This window comes from Copadichromis virginalis, linkage group LG12 (assembly GCF_057382275.1).
Source record: "Copadichromis virginalis isolate Kocher_CV1m ecotype Utaka linkage group LG12, C_Virginalis_male_GT1.1, whole genome shotgun sequence".
NCBI lineage: Eukaryota > Metazoa > Chordata > Actinopteri > Cichliformes > Cichlidae > Copadichromis > Copadichromis virginalis.
Window position 1 is genome coordinate 10,181,044 of NC_140629.1, and position 20,413 is coordinate 10,201,456.

The 20,413-nt window shown below is 38.4% G+C and overlaps 2 protein-coding genes across 2 annotated transcripts in view; both read right to left on the reverse strand.

Annotated features, from left to right (window-relative positions):
- tm2d2 (TM2 domain containing 2) overlaps window positions 1-5,261 on the reverse strand; it is a 29,110-nt gene extending 23,849 nt beyond the window's left edge. Inside the window, exons 1-3 of the mRNA XM_085474646.1 lie at window positions 4,885-5,261; window positions 4,466-4,556; window positions 4,258-4,373 (exon numbers count right to left, since the gene is read on the reverse strand). Of these exons, the coding sequence (XP_085330772.1) occupies window positions 4,258-4,373; window positions 4,466-4,556; window positions 4,885-5,117 (440 nt within the window). The 5' untranslated portion in view covers window positions 5,118-5,261. The remainder of the gene's footprint in view (window positions 1-4,257; window positions 4,374-4,465; window positions 4,557-4,884) is intronic.
- A 1,281-nt stretch (window positions 5,262-6,542) lies between these two features.
- On the reverse strand, window positions 6,543-13,210 carry LOC146696531 (uncharacterized). The gene is made up of 7 exons (XM_085474131.1): window positions 12,820-13,210; window positions 12,473-12,740; window positions 12,070-12,216; window positions 11,898-11,974; window positions 10,821-10,927; window positions 9,934-10,379; window positions 6,543-8,356 (listed from the first exon to the last, which is right to left on the reverse strand). The coding sequence occupies exons 1-7, from the start codon at window positions 13,149-13,151 to the stop codon at window positions 8,051-8,053; spliced, it is 1,683 nt and encodes a 560-aa protein (XP_085330257.1). The 5' UTR covers window positions 13,152-13,210; the 3' UTR covers window positions 6,543-8,050.
- Between the last annotated feature and the right edge of the window lie 7,203 nt (window positions 13,211-20,413).

Sequence of the window (20,413 nt, forward strand, 5' to 3'; positions counted from 1 at the left end):
ATTTAATTAATTATTTAATGGTGTATTTAATTAATTCATTATGGCAGTCCTGGCGTTCCATATTCAAATGGCTCACAAGTGAATCACTGCAAAGATCATTTTAACCTCATCTGTTAGGTAAACAGTGAAAATTGAGCACACAGTGTTTTCTTGGTGTTGTATTTTTTTTGTCCCACTTAGGTGCCAAGGAAATTAGTCAGCAGGAACATCTACGCTTTTGACACAGATTCTGTCTTAATCTGTCCGCTTGTTTATTTTCCACATAAACCTTTCACAATAAAGCTCAAGATCCTGTTGCAAAAAAAAAAAAAATGAATCATGTGAAAGAGTATGCAGAGTATTTAAGGATTAGAAGCAAAAAAGAGCCGCCAGGTGCTAAAAGATAAACCTTAGACTCAAACATTAGAACAGGCTTTTCCCCGCAGCATGCTGTGTAATAAATACTCACAAAGAAAACGGCAGCTGTTACAACTTATGTCTAAAAATGCATCGTTTCATGCATCGGTTAAAACACTTGACTCCAGGTACATGACGCCCAGCTGGAAACACTTCACGCAAGTCGAGCTGCCCGAGATTCACAGAATTTACAGAAAATGTTAAATTTTTGTGATTTATATCGTTATCGGGACGATAGATGTCTTATATTGGGATATGAGATTTTGGTCATATCGCACAGCCCTAGGTGTAAATATCAAAAACTATGACCATATGTGAGAACTCTACAGGAGAGTAAAACTAGAAAAAAAAAATTTACAGATAGGGGAAACTCAGGAACAGCCATTTATATATTTAAACACATGCTACCCATGTACGGACTACAAACTACTGCACAACACCCTGGCAATCATGTGCTGAAACTGGTCACAAACAAGGTGATGCAACGAAAACCTCCTCGTGACTGCTTTGGTCGCTACTAGATTTCCACTAAAACCCATAGTTTACATCAAAGACACTGACTTGTCAGGAGGGGCAAGTCAGGAAAGGCATCCAGCGTTAGGGCTGCTCGATTATGGCAAAAATGGTAATCACGATTATTTTCACTGAAATTGAGATCTCGATTATTTGACGATATTTATTTAACCCTTTAAGACCTACTATAGAACCAAGTCCACCAGAGCTTATATTATTTTTTTACATGTTGTAGTGCCATTTGTGGGAGCATTTCAAGTTGCTAAATAACTGTTATAGCCCATATTTTAATAATATGTATGCATTAAGTCCATAGTAACTACATTAATTGCAAAAAAGTGCAATAAATTACAAAAAAAATTGAAAATCGTTTTTGTTTTTTTTTTACATATATTTCTACTTGGAGAAATTTAAGAGGTTTATCCCTCAAAACTTTAAATACAAAAAAGTTGCAAAAAATAGTTTACAACAACAGGAAATTTATTTTGAGTGTCTTCATAGTTTTATCTTGGAGATACACCAATTTTTATATACTGCAGGAAAAACAAAAAAAACAATCCTATGATGCAAATTTGCAAAGAAAACAGCATGTGCATCAAAATAAACTATTTCCAGCAGTGCAATTCGAGCTCTAAGCATCCCAGCAACTATTCAGAAAAGTCAAACATGACCAGTGTAGGCTTTTAAGGCCTACAAGTAAAAAACTACATTTCCGCGAAAATGACGTCACTTCCGGTTTCGGCCAGGAAATGGCGGACATGCAACAGTTCGGGCTGACGACTTTTTCAATGTGGGAAGTGTTACGAACAGCTGATCGGATCGGCAAAGCGTGTTTCTGGAATATTACGTTTTTGTTCCTGCAAGCGCTTTTTATGCAATTTTTGCAAAGCTTTATGTGGAAGGAAACCGTGACCGAGGACAAGCTGATGGCATCAGATGTAAGTACAACTCCTCTGGTTTCATATGCAAAACAAATTATTGCGCTAGCTTACGTGGTTCAGGTTCTACAGGGATTTAAAAATAGTTACACAAAACGGAGCGTGCTGCTCTGACCGGATTTAAAGGGTTAACAATGACTTTAAAAAATAATATAAAATAGTGTGCAACACCACTGAAGTTTTTTTTTACCTCTCTTTTCAACCAACAGCAGTCACTCTCCTCTCCAAATAACTTCTGCTTAGCTTTCCGAGCTTCCTTCGGGTCCTCTTAATCAGCGGTCTCCAACCTTTTTTGCGCCACGGATGGTTTATGCCCGACAATATTTTCACGGACCGGCCTTTAAGGTGTCGCGGATAAATGAGGGAGGGGCTAATAATCGGCTCAGTCATTTTTAATGATCGTTGAAAGCCCAGATCGTAATCGTGATTAAAATTCGATTAATTGAGCAGCCCTATCCAGCGTACAAATCAAGCCAAACATGCAGATTAACAAGAATGACATTCATATACTGGATCGCCCTGGGTTAAAAATGACTCCTTGGCATGCTGCTGCCAAACAGGGTTCCAGTGCAATGTACTTCTGACTAGGGCTGGGTGATATGGCCTAAAATCCATATCACGGTATAATTTGAAGCATGTGCGGTAACGATATATATCGCGATATATTCTTTTCTTCTGTACAACGTATTTTACACACTATAAGGCACACTTAAAATCCTTTAATTTTCTCAAAAATCGACAGTGTGCCTTATGTATGAATTCTGGTTGTGCTTACTGACCTGAAACCAATTTTATGCAGCACACGGCGCGCAGCAATCTGTCAAAAAATGTTCTAGTACGACTTTGGTAAGCTAAACATGATATGCCATGTTCTGACTGAGAGATTTCTGAAAAAATTAAAACGCACAGCTCTGCTATTACTTCCAACATAAATGAAGAGAGAAAACTAAACAGCAGTGATGTTTGTAGAATTACTGAAGTTGGACTAGCTGGTGTATAATGATGTCCTACGTGATTGCTACCAAAACAGCTACATTAGCATAACATTAGCACAGTGAAGCTGAAGGATGAACGCTAACATTTTTCCATTTGATAAAAGTTAACGTAGGGTTTCTGGTGGTTAGGGACAAATGCAACTGCATGGCAGGATGCTATAAACGGACCAAACTTCAGTCAGGAGGACAACTGAGATAATCCATTTACAATACGAGGTTAGTCATTAACATACTGCAAGAACATGGGAATAGAGCAGCTGCGAGAGAATTTAGCATTAATGAATCAATGGTACGGAAGTGGAGGAAGCAAAGTTTTTGGCTTTCCCCATATTCCAAAAGTGCGTCGTCTCTTTGCTATTACTGTCGCCCGGCATAATTTGCAGATGATATTGTTTGCAGCCGCTCCAATGCTTTCAACCAAAACAGGCGCCGCTTGGTGACACCATCAACACGTGCTATCGCGGTAGAGCGGTATAGTCAAAATCTCTACCGCTGGCCAAATTTATATCGTTTCTACCGTATACCGTTTATACCGCCTACTTCTGACCTAACAACACCGTCAGACAAAACACCCAAACACAAGCTACAAATTCATAGAATCATCTCAACAGGACAAGGCTCAGCTGTACATCTGCATCTAAAGGATAAAGGTCACTCTTTCCAGAATGCCAATGTTTGCATTTTGGACAGAGAAGTAAGGTTTGAGAGAAGTAAAGGAGCCTCATATAGAAGCTATGAGCCACCTACAGTGCAGTCTTAAGATCCCTTTTCTGGCATTTTGACCCCACTCATAACTTGCTTCAGGCGACCTTAATAGCTCACATGATGGCGGGGTGTGGCAATGTCTCACAGAGGTTTGACTCATTGGACCTGGAGACAAAAATGACATCCTTTTAAATACTTTGGCTCATTTGACAACTCACATGCTCAACAGTAGGTCAATAGTAGTCAACAACCCTTCAGAGACATTCTCCAAAGGGGTGCAACCATACTAAGAGTTAAGTAGCTGGCCCACTCAGCTTGTTGTTTTAGATCTGAAGAAGCCTGTTGGATGAGAGGTGAAAACTCTTCATAAACCTGAAGTGCAGCGGCCTTCGTTTTTCAAGTTCTCAAGACTACCATGACCTGGATAACTAAAATCCTGGACAGACATTCTTTTCAACATACATACTGTAAATCAAAGCCCAAGTGATTCATGTGTTCTGGTGTAATGGAAATACTGAGCAAAGCAGCTGATTCATGTTTACATTCACTGAACAACAATCTGTTTGTTCTACATATTTTGGATGCATATGGAAACAGAGGCAATGTTTGAACATTTAAATATGATGCAGATCCACTCTGAAATGAACCCAGAGAACTTAAGATGGTTTTATATGAGGTAACAGCTGTTTATCCAGTGTGGCATCTCTTACTTGATGCAGGGTACATTCTCTCTGAGGAACTCTCTGGGTCCGGCACATTCTATATCATCGAGTGCAGTGCAGAAAACCCGTGTGTGGTTCACCTCTTTTTGGGTCTGGCCACCCCACTAGGTAGAGATAAAAGGCGCAAAGTCAGACATGTTCTCGATTACTCAACACTAACTAACAGTACAATGTCCTAAACACCAACAATACCTACCCCGATGCAACCAACATGTTCCATCTCCTGATAGGCAGTGTAGTTGCCCGCGTGATCCACAGGGTCTTGACAGTAGATGAATTCCTCCGGTCTTCACCACACATTGAATTTAGAAAGAAAGCAAAAAGACACAGAGGTATAGTTCAAAGAAACTACGGTGTGTAGTCAAGCCAAACTGAAATGTGTAAAGACAGCCCGAGTTTTGAAGATATTATATTGTAATCTATGAACAAATGTTTTTCTAACCAAAAATAAGTTTGGGGTGGGAAATGCGGTGCTTCCAGTTCAGTGTTACTGGTGCGTAAGTAGGTATGAATTGACATATTTATAAACGTAGTCCTGTGTCAGTTTAGAGTTAGCATTGCCCAATGCTAACATGCTAATAGCTACTTCCAGTTAAAAGCATCTGAGTTACTTACAGATAACTGCAGAGGACAACGGGTGACGGAGGTTTGTACTCGAGATCCGTATAGTTTGCACTGTCGGGCGGTTCGCTGGAGGGGAGCAAAGTAGAAACCGGACCGGGAGAAGAAGCAGGAGTCTCCGTTGTCGTCGAATTTTGCGAGTGGATTCCTTCCAAACATTGTAACAATATGGCCGTTAATAGCAGCAGGAACTGTCCGCACATCAGAATATAGCTGACCGAAATCATTGTCAACTCCAAATACTACTAAGCTATTCCTCAAAGCTGTTCATGGTAACATTTGGCTAGCCACATTCAGCTAAAGATGTTTGTTTGGATCTCGATGGCCGTCTCGTGTGAATGGCGTCATCAATGAGCGTCGGAGATGAAAGTCGTTTCCGTTGAGCTACTTTTTTTTTTAAATCAAATTGGCTTCGTGTATATCCTGATATCCTAATATCATAATATGATAATATTAAGAATGTCTTGATTGTACGATATAGCTTTAGGTAGTTTATGCACAAATGTTTCTATGTCACTATATATATATATATATATATATATATATATATATATATATATATATATATATATAAACATAATGACAGAGATACAATAGTGAGTTGTATCTGTAAAACACAGTGGAGGCTCTGTCGTGGTTTGGCTCTCTATTTCGGCCTGTGGTGTAGGGGACCATGTCAAAATTGATGGAACACTGAAGGGATCCCAAACACACTGCAGATGCAGTAAAAACATACATGGATAGAGCAGGCTCATCATGACAGATCCAAGTCAGAATTTTCATTTGGTGTGCCTCCTCAACTCGTATCTATAAACAAGCTGCAGCTGTGTTTTTAAGTACAAAAAATGTATTGGTTTGTTTTGCTAGTGATGCTTGAATGGCTCTACATTGTTTGTTTGTTTTTTTGGTTTGTGAACTTGAATTGTTTTATGTGTGTATTGTATACGAGTATTGCATTGTATATAGTTAAACAACTTTTACAACTTTACTACCTGGAATAACGTTAACTGAAGATTGGGGAAGCCAATGCAGAAGTCCCTTAAACCTGTATTCTATCTGACAGCCACCAGATGGCAATAGATGTGGTTGTAAGAAAAACTTCTGGTTCTGTTGAAGTCTAGTGGGAAGTGGCTCTGTCTTAACCTCTGTAAACACTTTCATGCTGGGTTTATCAGTTCAGTCCCTCACTTGAATCATTTTGAATAAAAAAATCAAGTCTATTTTGTAAATCTTGGTGATATAGTGTTTTAACATGGAGGACTATTTGTGCAGAAAGACCTGGGTGAACACTGTGGGTAAATAACCCTTGGCTTCCTTTCTCTGTGACCTCAGTAAACACTTCCTTCAGAACTTTAGAGGCTAGTTTCATATTCTATTGAATAAAAAAAAAAAAAAAAAAGCAGTTCACATTATAAATTATGGTCATTATTAGAGTAAGAAGCATGGATTACCCAGGGCATGCTCCTGGGCTAATGACTGGTCGATTACAAGTTGTGAGCATCAAGAAGTTCTGCATGTCTTTATAGAGTCATTAAATCATTACTCATGTAATACATCAGACAGCATATCATTTCAATCATGATCTAAGATGTTATTTATTAACTAATTTACATTTTACATTTCCACAACAAGAATACTAGATGCAAGGACAGTCAAGCTTCAATATTTTAATCAGTATTTAAGAACATGTAAATGAGCTGTGTCAAAGCCAACAAAGTTGGTTAGCAAAGTACGTAGATTTTACCACCATGCAGTATACTGCACATATAAAATGGGCAAAATCAAAATATCTTCAAAGAACTTCTAAATACTGAAGAACTCATCTCTGAATCCCCAGTTTCAGAGGCACTCATCAGAATGAATTGGGTCCTATGGAGCTGTAGTCCAAAATAAAGTAAATTTTATGAAAATTGTAATGTTTTCAATAGATGAGGTTGAAAGACGAGTTAGGCTTCCATTTTTTATTTTTAATCGTACTAAAATATATGTATACGAAACATTAAAAAAAACAAAACAAAAAAAAACTTAAACCTCAACACCAACTACCATTTTGATTTCAGGTATGAAACAAGCACCACCAAGGATCATCATCATTCACTACAACCAACTGTTTCTCATACGTACATGGAAGTTTGTTGTGATTTGAGGACTCTAGACAAGTGGAAGACAAAAGAAGTAGTGGCAGGTCTAAAAGAAGTAATGTCACTAAGATTCATCTACTGTTCTCTGAAACTTCATCAGATGTGATCCGAGTGGAAGGGTGGCTGTCAAAAAAATGTACTCTTAAGGAAAAGAAACAGGGAGAAAGGGCTGAGGTGTGCCAAATTAAACAAAAACAAACTAGACTAAAAATCAGCATCCAACGGTCTCACGGAGTGAGGAATCCAAATTTGGAATTTTTGGTTCATCATTTGTCAGTATGTAGAAAACATAATGACAGAGGTACAACAGTGAGTGTTTACAGCTATCTGTAAAACACAGTGGGGTCTCAGTTTCAGCCTGTGGTGCAGGGGACCATGTTAAAATTGATGGAACACAGAAAAGAGGGTTCAGATTATCATCCGCCATGCACAACCAATTGGAGAGGGTCTAATTGGCTAACCACTTTGTTTTTCAGCATGACAGGGATCCCAAACACACTGTAGATGCAGTAAAAGGCTCAAGTCTTTTAGACAGTGTGGTACGCTTACATTTGGGGTGAGCAAGAGGTGAGACAGAGAATACAGATCTGCGCCGAGTGGTTATCAGATTCTGATTACAAATGCAAAACAAATGTATTTAGATTTATGTTCTTTGGAGGGGAAAACTAACAAATGGAGACAGCCCCCATTGTTTCAGACATTGTGTTGATGTATTTTACTTTCGTTATTTGGCAAAACCTCATTCACAAAGCAACATGAACCTGCATTAAGGAGGCATTAGATAAGCATATAATGCATCAGACAGCAGAGTTTCTATAAAAACACACCCTAGAATATTGTAGGGTGTATTTTGTTGTAATGAAAAGTCTTTGTTACCTGTTCATCAAAGCTGCTGATGACTTGTGAGATACACAACCATTCCTTATGAGTTTAAAAGAGCACCAAATAAGGAATTTAGAAGGTTATGGAAACAACCTCAACAACCACATGCAGGGACACTAACAAGCAGCAGAACTCCCTCACAGGTCAGTAGACTCCCACTGTTCTTTACTTATCCTGGCTCCAGTCACTTCCTGCTCTGTCTTTTCCTCCATCTTAGGCCATGTAAGCCAATCGGGGGTGAGATATTTGAAACTGCCACTTGCTGCAGGAACAAATGAAAATATTGCCGGAGAGGAGAAGTAATCCCGACTGCGGATGCTTGGACAGCCTCTGAAATCCAATCCGGACTGCCCTTGTGGGTTGAGGTAGTGGGCCGATGTTGCTAAGAAGCTGGAATTAGGATAAAACAGAAATCCTCCAAAGTGTGAAAGGCTCATCAGGTCCTGATAACAAGAATAAGATAGATAGAAAAGATTATCCGAGGATCATGGACAGCAACAGCCCAGGTCAAGAGTGGTTTTCAGTCCAGAAAGACTGAAAAAAACCTACAACACACATAATGCTCTAGAAGTGTAAATACATTACATGAGTATTTATTGTATTGTGTATTATTTTTAAAAACCTAAAAGTACAGTAGATCAAGTAATAATAGGAATGGCTTTCATTTTAGTGTTAATTAAAAAAAAAATTCAAAGAATTCCTACTTGTACTTGTCTACTCATTTTTCCAGGGGTACTTAAATGCAGGTAATCCTGCAACTATAGCTATTCAGTTATATAGAGTATCTATATAGACGCATTTTTTAAAAATAGAAAACTCTGCAAATCCCTTTGGAAACTGTTTGAAATACTAAACTAAACTAAGGCATATCCACAGCCTCTGGAAACTTAAAAAGTAGTTCAAACAATATGAAGTTAAGTCAAAAAAAATACAGATGAAGACAATTTTCTCAGTTATCTATAGCATGAGTTAAAAATAAAACATGAGGGTACTTACAGAATGTAAAAAGCAGACACATTCTTCATTAAACTTGCAAGTAATTATGCTGTAATTTCTTTAAAATAATCCTTTTGATTTGTAGAAAAATATAATTTTTTATTATTTAAAATTATGAACAACATCCATCCATCCATTCTCTTCTACCCATCCTTTTCAGGGTTGCAGGGTGAGGGAGGGGGTGGGATGTCTAGTTATGCACAACTATGAGACATTTTAATAAAAAATGTACAACTTTGAAAATAAAATCTGACATCCTACTTTTCTGCTCTTCACTACATTAATTAATGGGCTATATTTACTTAAATTAGGATAACCAATGAGACCACAGTGAGGTAACACACTAGTTGACAGTGAATTATCCTTTCCAACCTTTAAGGTTCCTGTGCAGACAAACCAGCTATATATGTTGTTAAAACATAACCAGTGCTTTGTCCTTTGTGTTTCTTTTAGTATTAAATGTGGAGTGTGCCAGTCTGTACATGTATGACCGGTCAGAAAGACTCTTCAAAAAGTTGCAGTCACATGAGGGTCAAAGCGCCTCTCTCCAGCCTTTGGAAATACATTCTTTGGAAATGCTGACTGCATTTTTTTAACAGATATAAGACTTGTTGTGCATTCTGGGTAGTAAGCACCTTAAAAACATGACCAATGGAAAATGCACTAAGTTTTGCTATAAAAAACACTATTTGTGCTTCATGTGTCTGTTCATATTTACTCTGTAGTTGAATTAAAGTAAAAAAAGATAAATAAAGTATAAGTTAACAGTTAAAATAGGCTAAATCTGCACTTTTTACAACAATTAAATGCTACCTACAGTAGTATGCATAATAAGTATTAAAACACACCATTCTTTAAGTTTGATTACTAATAATACTTCCTATGCTCCAAGTCTCATCATGTGAGCCTTAATGCCTCACTTTGACAGGCACTTAAAGGCTATGGGTGCCCTAATGGATTTTTTTAAGGTTATGCAGAAGTCATTGGATATAGCTTTCAAATTGTGTTTTGTGTTGCTATGTACCTGTGCCATTGCATGTTGTTGATTAATAGGAAGAGGAGTCAGTGCTGGACTCAATCCACATGGCACTACTCTGTCCACGTTGGCACAGCTGTGCCAGGTGTTCAGCCGAGATGAGTGGAAAAGGCCATTTGAAACACTGGGATCCCACAGATATCTGTTTAATTCTGGAGAATAAGCACAGCTGTATGCAAAACCGGTGGAGACATCAGACAGTTGTTCCGTCCTTGCATCTTGTTTCTGGCAGCGATTTGCTTGGTCAGTTGTTAGGCTGCTGACATGACTTTGTCCGAGGTCCACATCTTTGTGGATCCTGGCTGTAGTCTGCATGGTTGCTTCTGTGATGGAAACCTTTGGCTCTGGTTCTTTTTCCTGGTGTGTTTCACACATCTCTTCTCCAGGAAACTCTTCAGAATTTGTGTCCTTATCACTGTCACTCTCGTGGGGATCTTGCAAAACCAAAATAAACAAGAAACAAGACATATTCATACTTGTTCAAACAACAAAAATTCAACAAAATTCCATTGTATGGGATAATGTCAGATCACTGTCTTAACACAGCCTATAAATATTGAATACAGGTTAAAAAAATATATATATAGGTCACTCATATACAAAGTTAGTTTAGCAAAGATAATTCAAGTTAAAATATGTTTAACTTTAAGTGTACTTATTTTTTTTAATCTTCTATTAAGTGTATATATAACTGAGCCAATCATATCGTATTAACAAAATTAAAATACCACGAAAACTGTGAAAAGTCAACGGTAATCATGGTCATCACGTTTTTAAACCCTTTTCTTAGTTCTGTAAGCTTTTGTGTTTTTTATAGCATAGGGGTTGCACTGACATTATGAATACTGCGCAGGTGAAGTGGTGAATTCGCTCACCTGAAGACTTGGAATTGTGTGAATGCTGTGGAGAGTCTTTTACAGGTTCATGTTTCACGTCAGTCAGCTGTGTCTCTTTAGAGCTGTGGGATGAGTGTTGTAGTTTCCTGATATAACCAAGAATAACACAATAAGAAGAAAAAGGTCACCCGTATCATTGCTGAGTAATAGTGACTTGTGGCAGTTTTGTTCAAACTGACATTACTTTGGTGTTCAGTCGTAAAAAAACGGAACTTCCGCAGTTTTGTTTTGTTTTTAACTCAGAAGCTCAGAAACAGATTTTATGTGTGAAATTTGGCGTCCTAGAGTAAAAGAGACATTCTGTAAAGCAAAGCATGCAAAGACACATTTGACCTTTTTTAATGGGAAGCTAAAATTTATAGTAATATTCCGTAAACAAGATTAGTGGCTTACTGGGAAAAAATGTTCTTCTAAAGCAACAATTTTTTATTTTTATTTTTTTACAAATACTGATGGCTGCAGTTACCAAATTGAGGCCAAAGTGTCTGTGTTTTTTCAAGAAATGTGGGGATGTTAGCACTGAGTTTATAATTATACTCTGTGATTACTTCATGAGGTTTTAGATGCACATTTGACTCCTCTAGCAGTAAAAAGAATTGTCACAGCTACCTGGATTCAGATTTCTTTTAGTAGAGAACACTCTGAAATTGAATTTCCAGTTGAGAAATTAAAACTGCACAAACAAAATAGGATAAATAACACATAAAAAATACACTTGAGGAAATTTTGTTTAGGTTTTGTTTTGTATTTTCCTAGATGTCTCTAGGAAAGAATGAAAAAAAGTGTCCATAATGCTATAAGTAAAATTCATTGATGACTTTGTTTATTGTTTTAACTTTGTTTGAGAAAAAACAGTTATATAAGCACATGTTATCATGTTATTGGCATGATGTTTCATTTTTTAATATCATTGTTATCACCAATACATATAATTTTCATTTACTCCTTTTTGTACTTCTACACAACCACAACAAGGTACTGCAGGGTTTGGTTTCATATAGAAACAAACATGTACATAGTATTTTCTTTTTTTGTAACTTATAAGAAATAACTTGCCTCTTCTCTCTCCTTCCATTGCCAGTATCTCGGAATCCCTTGGCGAAAGGATTGTTGTCTATTTTCAGCTGTGTGATCTAATATTTGATACAAAAGAAACATTTCTTTATGATTGCAGACTCAAAGTCTTCACCTTCCTTTCCACTTTGTTCTAGGGAAGAGAATTCCTTACCTTGTCATTCTGGTAAGCTGTAACTGCGATGAATTCAGTCTCAGAGAACACATATGTCCTAAAAGTGCAGTAAGGCAGCGTTAGGATGTCGTGTGCCTTTACTATATGAAACCTGGGCTGGTACTTGTGCATCGAGTTGAGAATTGTCTGCAAATGAAAAGAATTAGAAAAACTCAAAATTGGAAGCATAGTGCATAGCAAAAATAAAAGGAAAGCGTTAGTAACACTTAAGTGAAAAGAATTTCCCAGCACCCCCAAGCTACTTTACGCATTGAGCGAATTTACTGGATTTCTGTGTTATTGCTCACTAAAAGACCATAAACAGCACGTCTTGATGCGCTCTTTGACAGCATGGTGGTTGTTCAAAGCCACCTTTAAAACAAGGTGTTAGGTGAAAACTTACAAATCCATGCTTGTCTGATATGTTGTTGGTTAGTTTCAGCTTGAGGAAGTTGACCACTTTGGACATCCACTGCTCTCCCGTAGCCGGACTGTCCGGGTGGATGTACATGCGTTTGGGCATCTCGGGGTCCGCCTTGCCAGCCACCATCCAGCGTGAGTTATGGAATTTATATCTACAGTCATCAGCTGCCACGATGTCCATGAGGAGAATATATTTGGCTTTTCTGTCCATCCCCGTGCACCTGGCCCTGAGCGGCGGAAACATACGTCTGCGAGGAGAAGAGACCGTGACAGGAAGCACGCATTCATCAACACCTTTCCATTCATGCGTAAATGTTAGAAAATTACCTCCCAGATTTTGTAATGACCATTTCTGTTCCGCATTTGTGGAACTGTCTCCAAAGCTCACTGGCTTCTAAATAAAGTTTGGGCTCATCTTCTGCTGTTTCCTCGATTTCCACAAGTTCACGAGGCCGAGAAAATAGCGCAGAGCTCTCCGGCGTAGATGTGCGAAGGATCGGATCTACACTGGAATCCAGGCTTCGGTTTGGCGGTCCTCCCGTGGATGCATTTGGGAACAAAGTGAATCCGGACAGGAGAGTCGCGCAGGGAGCCGGATCTCCTCCTGGAAAAGTTTGAGGCACCGCTGCTGAGACGCACAGCTCAGAGAAAGTGCGCATGGTTTCCAAAGAGAAACTTTATTAGGAAGACCTTACAATTTTATACAAAATAAAAACAGTTGCACATTTAAAAAAAAGTCAGCAAAGCGTGTTAGAGCAAACAGCTGTTATACTTGTTTATCAGCCGAAGGTCCACTACTCTCTAATGCCTCCCAGCTTGTGTCGAAGCCGATTTGCTTATTGACACGTTTGAACTCCTTGTGACACTCGGCAGTGGGTGGGGTTTATTTATGTGGAGAAAAGTGCTGTCCTATGTTGAGTGAAATTCAACTTTATTAATCACAAAACAAAACAGCACATTACACACGAACAACACTGAGATATACAAATAACCAAGACTTGGCTCACTTTAAAATTATTATTATTATTATTTTTAAGTTGCCATTTATAATACAGCACCAATATGCAACATCGCCATAAATATGAAATTATTCAAAGTGTCACTAAAAATTACTTTTTTTTCCTAAATAATTATTTTCCTATTTTATACTATTTTCTTATTTTAACACAAATACGGCTGTGACACAGGAGGAAAAAACTATTTAAGACACTAAAATGAGTGTATTTATTTGTGATTTACAGTTACCCTAATCACGTTATCATTTCTATAAAATTATATTTAAATCATAGCATTTTCCCGTATTAGGGTTAACTTGTAGAATTAAGAGGTTAAAAAGGGGGATTAAGAGGTTAAGAACCCAACAATGGATCTGTGAGATCGCATCTTCTGTAAAAGATCATTTATGAGAAGTAGCATACAAACACACAAAAAATGTATAAAACCTTGATTTACAAGAGAACTCTTTTGTTCCATTCTGTGTTTGAATTGGGACAGGTTTTGTACTTGAGGGTGTGATTTGTCCATAGACTGTATAAAACTGGTTTCTGGACTTCAAAATGGAAGTCCAGAAACCAGTTTTATACAACATTTGGTCAAATTTGGACCAGGAGGTGGAGTGCTATTAGATATCGGCTAATTATATGGGTACAGCACACACACACACACACACACACACACACACACACACACACACACACACACACACACAGAGAGATGAACAGCAACACATGATATAACGATATATTACAATGTGCTGTCTATTAAGCACACCCATTATTCATACACTTGGACATGCACTCCTAGTAAGATTGGCAGCTATACTAAATGTTTTCCACTTCAAGGCACAAGAAAACTGTCAAAACGTCTGATTTTATAAAGTTGGTTACGTTTGCTACAGATTAATTAATTAAGTGCATTTGATTATCAGCTCCTGGTTGATACATATGGAATACATGCATTTAGTTTTTCACTGCTTTTGCATTTTGCTAATTTTTCTGTTAAATACATAATAACAAAGTATAATTTGTTTATCTGAGGACCTGATAAGGACCAGATTATGTTTGATTATGTTTTCATATATAAAAAAACTTTATCATTGAATTCATATAGTGTAAACAGCCAAATAAAACACAACAACTGAACTTATCAAAACTGTTGCACAAACTTCTTGAAAAAACTGTACTGCGCAGCAGGCCATATTATTTTCAGGTATTCCATTAAAATGCTCCAAAAGGCACCAACAACACAAACCCAGTGGAGAGGTCCAGTTCAGTGACCCTGATTAGTGGAGGTGAGGCCTAGCAGACCCGCTACCAGCTACAATTGCCTGTATCTGGACACCTGTCAATCAAAGAGGCTTTTGAGGCTCTCCTTTTTTTCTTTTGTCTTTGGTACTTCCATATTGGTTTCATTTGTCAGCTCCATGATTTGTCCATTCAGCCTTTTTGTTTTTTTACATTGTAGTGTAAAATCCATCTACTAATTAGAAGGTTGGTTGTTCAATCCTCGTCTGCTCCAGTCTGCATGCCAAATATCTGTACGAGATACTAACCCCAAGTTCGTCTCCAGTGCATCCATTGGAGTATGAATGTGTAGGAATGTTAGACTGAAGCACGTACGGAGAAAGCATAGAAAAAAAGCGCTTGTGTGAATGTGTGTGAATGGGTGACTGAGGTAAGTTGTGTAAAGCGCTTTTAGTGCTCAGATAGTGTAGAAAAGTGTTAAAAGAACCAGTCCATTTACCATTTAGAGTGATAAGCCTAAAAAGCCTGCATCTACTCATCTATGCTTTCTTCAAGTTTTCTGCTGCTTCATGCGCTGTTTCATTTAGTTTTTTTTTTATAGCTCAGGAGAAATTGGAAACACATCCTTACAGTGGTGCCCTATATTGACACCGCAGACAGTGAGCTACTTGATCAGAAAGGCAAGTACCTCAGACATGCCATAGAGGTTATCAGTGGAAGTTTCTTCAACAGGTCTGGGAGCATGAAGGACTGCATAATATCTTTGTAGGTGCCAGTGAATGCACAGTCCTGACAGTGAACCCTGAAGGTGAAAAGGTGTTGGGAGAGGAGCTCTCTAGATGGCATCATAAATGCCTTTTGATAAAGCAAACACTGACTGACAACATGGCTTCTAGTCTTCAAAAAGGAAATATTCCAGATGCTCAATGGTGCTCAAAACACTAAAACACTGAAGTGTTTCTAAGAAGAAAAAAGTCAACACTTTTATCATTGCTGTGTGTGTTGTTGTGTCTTATAGTGGGCCTAGGTGTCTGAAATAAACTGTTTTAGCTCTCGTCCCTTTGAGCCAACAGAAGGTTTAAACCACAGTATAAAAGATGGGCATAGCTTCTGGGTCTGAACAATGAAGGCAGCATGGAAGTGCCTTTAACCTGCATTCTTTTTGATGTCTACCAAGAGGACGATAACTGTGGTTGCAAAAGACTTCCAGCCCTATAAAAGTCTATGGGAAAACAGCCCCCTGGTCTGACCTTAGTAAACTCTTCTCTAATGGGTTTATGGGCTCACTCACTCATTTCAGGTCAAATTGTATAAATTATAAAGTCCATTTTGTATAACACAGTCTGTCTTAGATCCTGCATTTAGGTTTGCATAGAGGTATACTCAATATTGTTGGCCGACTCAAGGACCCTAACCTCCACTCCCCACCTCCTATAAACACTGTAACAAACACCATAGCAGCACCACTAGTGAAATCTGTGTAACAAACAAACCTTCTGTCTTCCCACATCATTGCCGTGCCTTGTGGTTTCATTTGCTCCACTGATGTGGTCTCTCTGTACAGTGCTGCATGGGGACAGTGTGGGAGGATTCGGCTCTGTGGAGAAGCAGCCAGTGATTTTCCCGGCTGGATTAGACTCTAGATTTGGTTACAGACTTTTTATTGCTCAATGGTCCATGACACTGCAGGGAAAACTTTGTGTGAGTGAGGGCGGCAGGTTCGGGATACAGTTGTACCACACGTGTGTACAACACAGGAGGGGCTGGACAGCATGTCAGCATGAGGAGATAGCATTGAGTATGAAGTCACATAACATAGTTGTGTGTGAAATTTTACTGTATGTAGTCCTAATACAAATAACAACAACAGAAACATTATTAAAACCAAAGTTCTTGAAAATGAAAATGTCCTTTACTAGAAGTCCAGTTAGTCCAGGGTAAGGGGATTTTAAGAAGTATGTCCAGCTGACAGAGACATTATATCTTTGATGTCAGAACCTGCAAGACATCCAAGACAAGGCAGCAAGAAAAGGCCACCAGCTGACCATTATTCAGTGATGAAATGCTTGCTGGGGGCATTTTTTCCATTTTTAAGTCAAATATATAACTTAGTTTTAGGCCACTATGTTTCTACAAATTAATAACAAACTATTTGACAATGTACAACTGGTGCTATCAAAGACTGTGGCTAATTCAGACCGCTGAGAGTAACATTATGTTTGCAAAAGCCCTCAGCAGTTACTGTAGCCTACTAATACATTAGCATTAACTTGCAGCTGACTAGATGTAGAACAGGATTGCCAACTGTCCCGCTATTTTGCTCAATTTACGGGACATCCCATATAATGAGCAAAATTAGTTCGCCCCTTATTCTACCTTAAATGTCCCGAATATTGACCATTACCTATGATGTCCCCAACAGATGGCACTCTTACAAATACCAAATTAGATTTGACCACAGCTGTATCAGAGGAGAGCTTGTGTCCAGTCACCACCATCGCTGACGGCCCATCACACACACCAAATGTGAGGAGTAATATGTGATTTGTAAAAATGTGGTGGCATTTTGTCTGTGTAGCATAATAAAGTTTTGTTTGAATATTTTTTGCTTATTTCTCAAAGGAAATGGCCATGTGATTTCGGTTATCAGTTATTTTGTTTTTCTTTAATGTTTTGATGAGGTATTGATTAAACTAAATAACATTTTACTGCATTTTTATTATATTTACACAATTCCCAGCTGGCTGTGCATTGTTGCAAAAAATTACAACTGTACAACTGTAAAAAATTTTGCTAGCATTTCGTCTCATATTTACATCTCTGAACTGTTTTGTGCAATTCTAATGGTTTTTAAAAAGGTGGTCAAGAAAACACAGCCAGTGCAGAATTATTGAATTACAGCTGGCAATATGGCAAAGTCCAACTGGAGCTTCACAGAACTGCATGATGGTTTTGGGCTGAACTTAAATGAAAAGAGTTAATCTGCACTGTTTCAGATAGTAGTGTCATCTAGCTGCTCCACCGCACTGTTGAACAATCATTTTAGGTGATGCACCACAGAAATAATAAGATAGATGCACTTAACCAATATCTATGTCAGTATTGCATAGGTCCAGATGGGCTCAAAATTTGATGTTTTGTAACACTAACATATGCACTTTGTATCATTTTAAACTGAAAACCATTCATATAAATGTTTCAGTGGAAACTTTTACCTCTCTAGGTGTATGATCATTGGGGCATTTTCAAATTGTAACAGATATATGCAAGTTTATTTTCCTTAGAACATAAACTATACCTGAAGCTCAGTATTCTGTGTCTGATAGTGTGCTACAACTTCAAGTTGTTGCCTTTGATGAAGCGGTAAGGCCAGTTTTCCAAAGGCAACACACTGAGGTTTGTAGTACAGTGAGGATTCTGCTGTGAAATCAGGAAATGCCTCACACTGGACCTTTTGTTACAGCTTCCCCAAGATTCTTTGATCAGATGCCTAAGTAAGCACACGTCTTAACCAGAGGTCATTCAAGATATGTGGTGGGTGGCAGAACTGTTGATGACCCAGTCTTTTTCTATCAGGGAAGCAGGGGAAAACCCTGTCTGTTCATCGGCCTACTTCAAAGAGTCAGCCAGTAATCTGAAACAGGCCAGAGAATGATGGCAAACAAGACGGCTGGTGTTATTTGTGGGTTTGGCCCATGAGTTGTGTGTAAAACCTGCCACTGTGGATAAACCCACAGATCTCCACTGGGTCACTGCCCAGTAACACACTCTCTGCAGTAAAACATCCACATTGCTGGATGGATCCTTTTGGGTGCCAAATAAGGCAAGAGAAGCTTGATGAATAGGGAAAGGAAGTTCCATCACAATAAGCTTAAGTCCTGGGTTGGGTCAGTTTTCAGTGGGGTTATCTGACAGATTGTAACATTGTGGCAGGAGATCTGTATGTATAGTCATCAGACCAAATTGACCAAAATTTAATTTAATTCATAGAAATACAAAATCCAACCAGCAAGCTGAAACAAACAATCGCCATAACCTATGTCAGCAACATCCATCATCACATTATCAAGCAGTCAAAGATCAAAGACCCATGCTAAAATATTCATGAAATCAGGTTGAACCCAGTATGGTAAATGTGGGCATATTTTTCACTGGATGAGTAAATTCAAGGCCATCCACACTGACTGGTAAATGTCTGAGCCCAGAACATTAAAAAAATTTATACAGAAGATGTTGCAATAGCCTAAGAAGATGAGAATTTTGGTTTTCCTTTTAGGCTATGTACAGACAACAACCTTCACAAATAAGATAAGGCAGCCTACATGTCATATAACCAGTGTAACCTGTTTTGATCCTATCCATCTCTCCACTCATCCATTATCTTCCACTTAACCTAAGTCAGGTCATGATGACAGCAGGCTAAGCAGGGTTCTCCAGCCACAGTTTCCACTTCTTTCTGCGGCATCCAGAGGCATTATCAGGCCATACGAGATCTATAATCTCTTCAGGAGGTTCTGGCTCTATACTGGTCATATCAGCAGGCTGTGGCATGAAATGGAAAATTCACTTTAATTAACATTCACAATATATATCACTTATCAGTCCATGGGTATCTATTTTTATTGATGGTAGGATGGTGCATTGCTGCAAATTATGGGACAGAAACATCTTATGTCCTTTCATAAATGATGGTCTGGTGTGTTTTATGCTAACAGAGTTAATAAGGAAGAACTGAAGCACATTTCCTTAATATTTAGATCATTAGACCAGCTCTTATGGCTGCTGGATCTTCCAGATCACTTCACTGGCAAAGCTCCTGAGGAACACTGTCTAATCGACCATAGGCTTCTATGTCAAAACACAAAGCATGTTGTGGTACTTTTAAAACGGACCCCAGAGAGCCAAAAAGAGTAAAATAATATTTGCGAAATGAAAACATAAACACAGACAAACTTTAGAAAATGTTTTATGAAGACAGAATAAGTCTGACCACGTTTAGCTGACACATACTCACAGCCAGGATCTCTGGAAACCCTCCAAACCTGTCTGCCCGCACTGTCTCCCCTAACACCTCTCGTGTTTGGACAGTTGAACGTTGATGAATGGCCTAATGGTAACGGGTTAGTGTGAGTGAACATATTTGGGCTTTGGAGGTGGGAGGAATGTAGTTTAGCAGCGGAGCAGAGGTGCTAAAAGAGATATCAAACACACTGTGACCACATGTCTCAAGGTGGCAAAAAGAGTCATGAGAAATTCAAGTTTGGCAAGTCTCCCTTCATTTCATATTCAGACAGCAAAGTGGTGTTATTTTTGGCACCTCTTAACCTCAGTGAACAACATAGAACAGGAGTTAGGTTGCTTGTTTTGCTACATGTTAAACAAGCATAGTTTCAAAAATATTTTTATCTTTCAGATGAACCTTTCCACATTTATCTTGGACCCAGTTCTTCTGTTAGAAGATTTCCATTTGCGTATACCATACAGGTGAAAATTCTATATTAAATGGTAAATTAAGGGGAAGATGTGAACCTAACTATCCAATCTTTACCCTAAACAGATCACTGGTGACCCACAGGCTATTAGGATGCTGAAAAGTGTATATAGGAAGTTGGAGTGAACCACAGTTCATGTGTCATGCACTTTAGAGCTTTGTTTTATTCTTTGGTTATGGTTACATT

Excerpts from the sequence above, each read along its gene's own strand:
- LOC146696531 (XM_085474131.1), bottom strand. The coding sequence starts at position 13,151 with ATGCGCACTTTCTCTGAGCTGTGCGTCTCAGCAGCGGTGCCTCAAACT. Across the intron at positions 12,741-12,819 it reads GTCATTACAAAATCTGGGAG|ACGTATGTTTCCGCCGCTCA; the intron begins GTAATTTTCTAA and ends TTCTCCTCGCAG. Across the intron at positions 11,975-12,069 it reads CAGCTTACCAGAATGACAAG|ATCACACAGCTGAAAATAGA; the intron begins GTAAGGAATTCT and ends ATCAAATATTAG.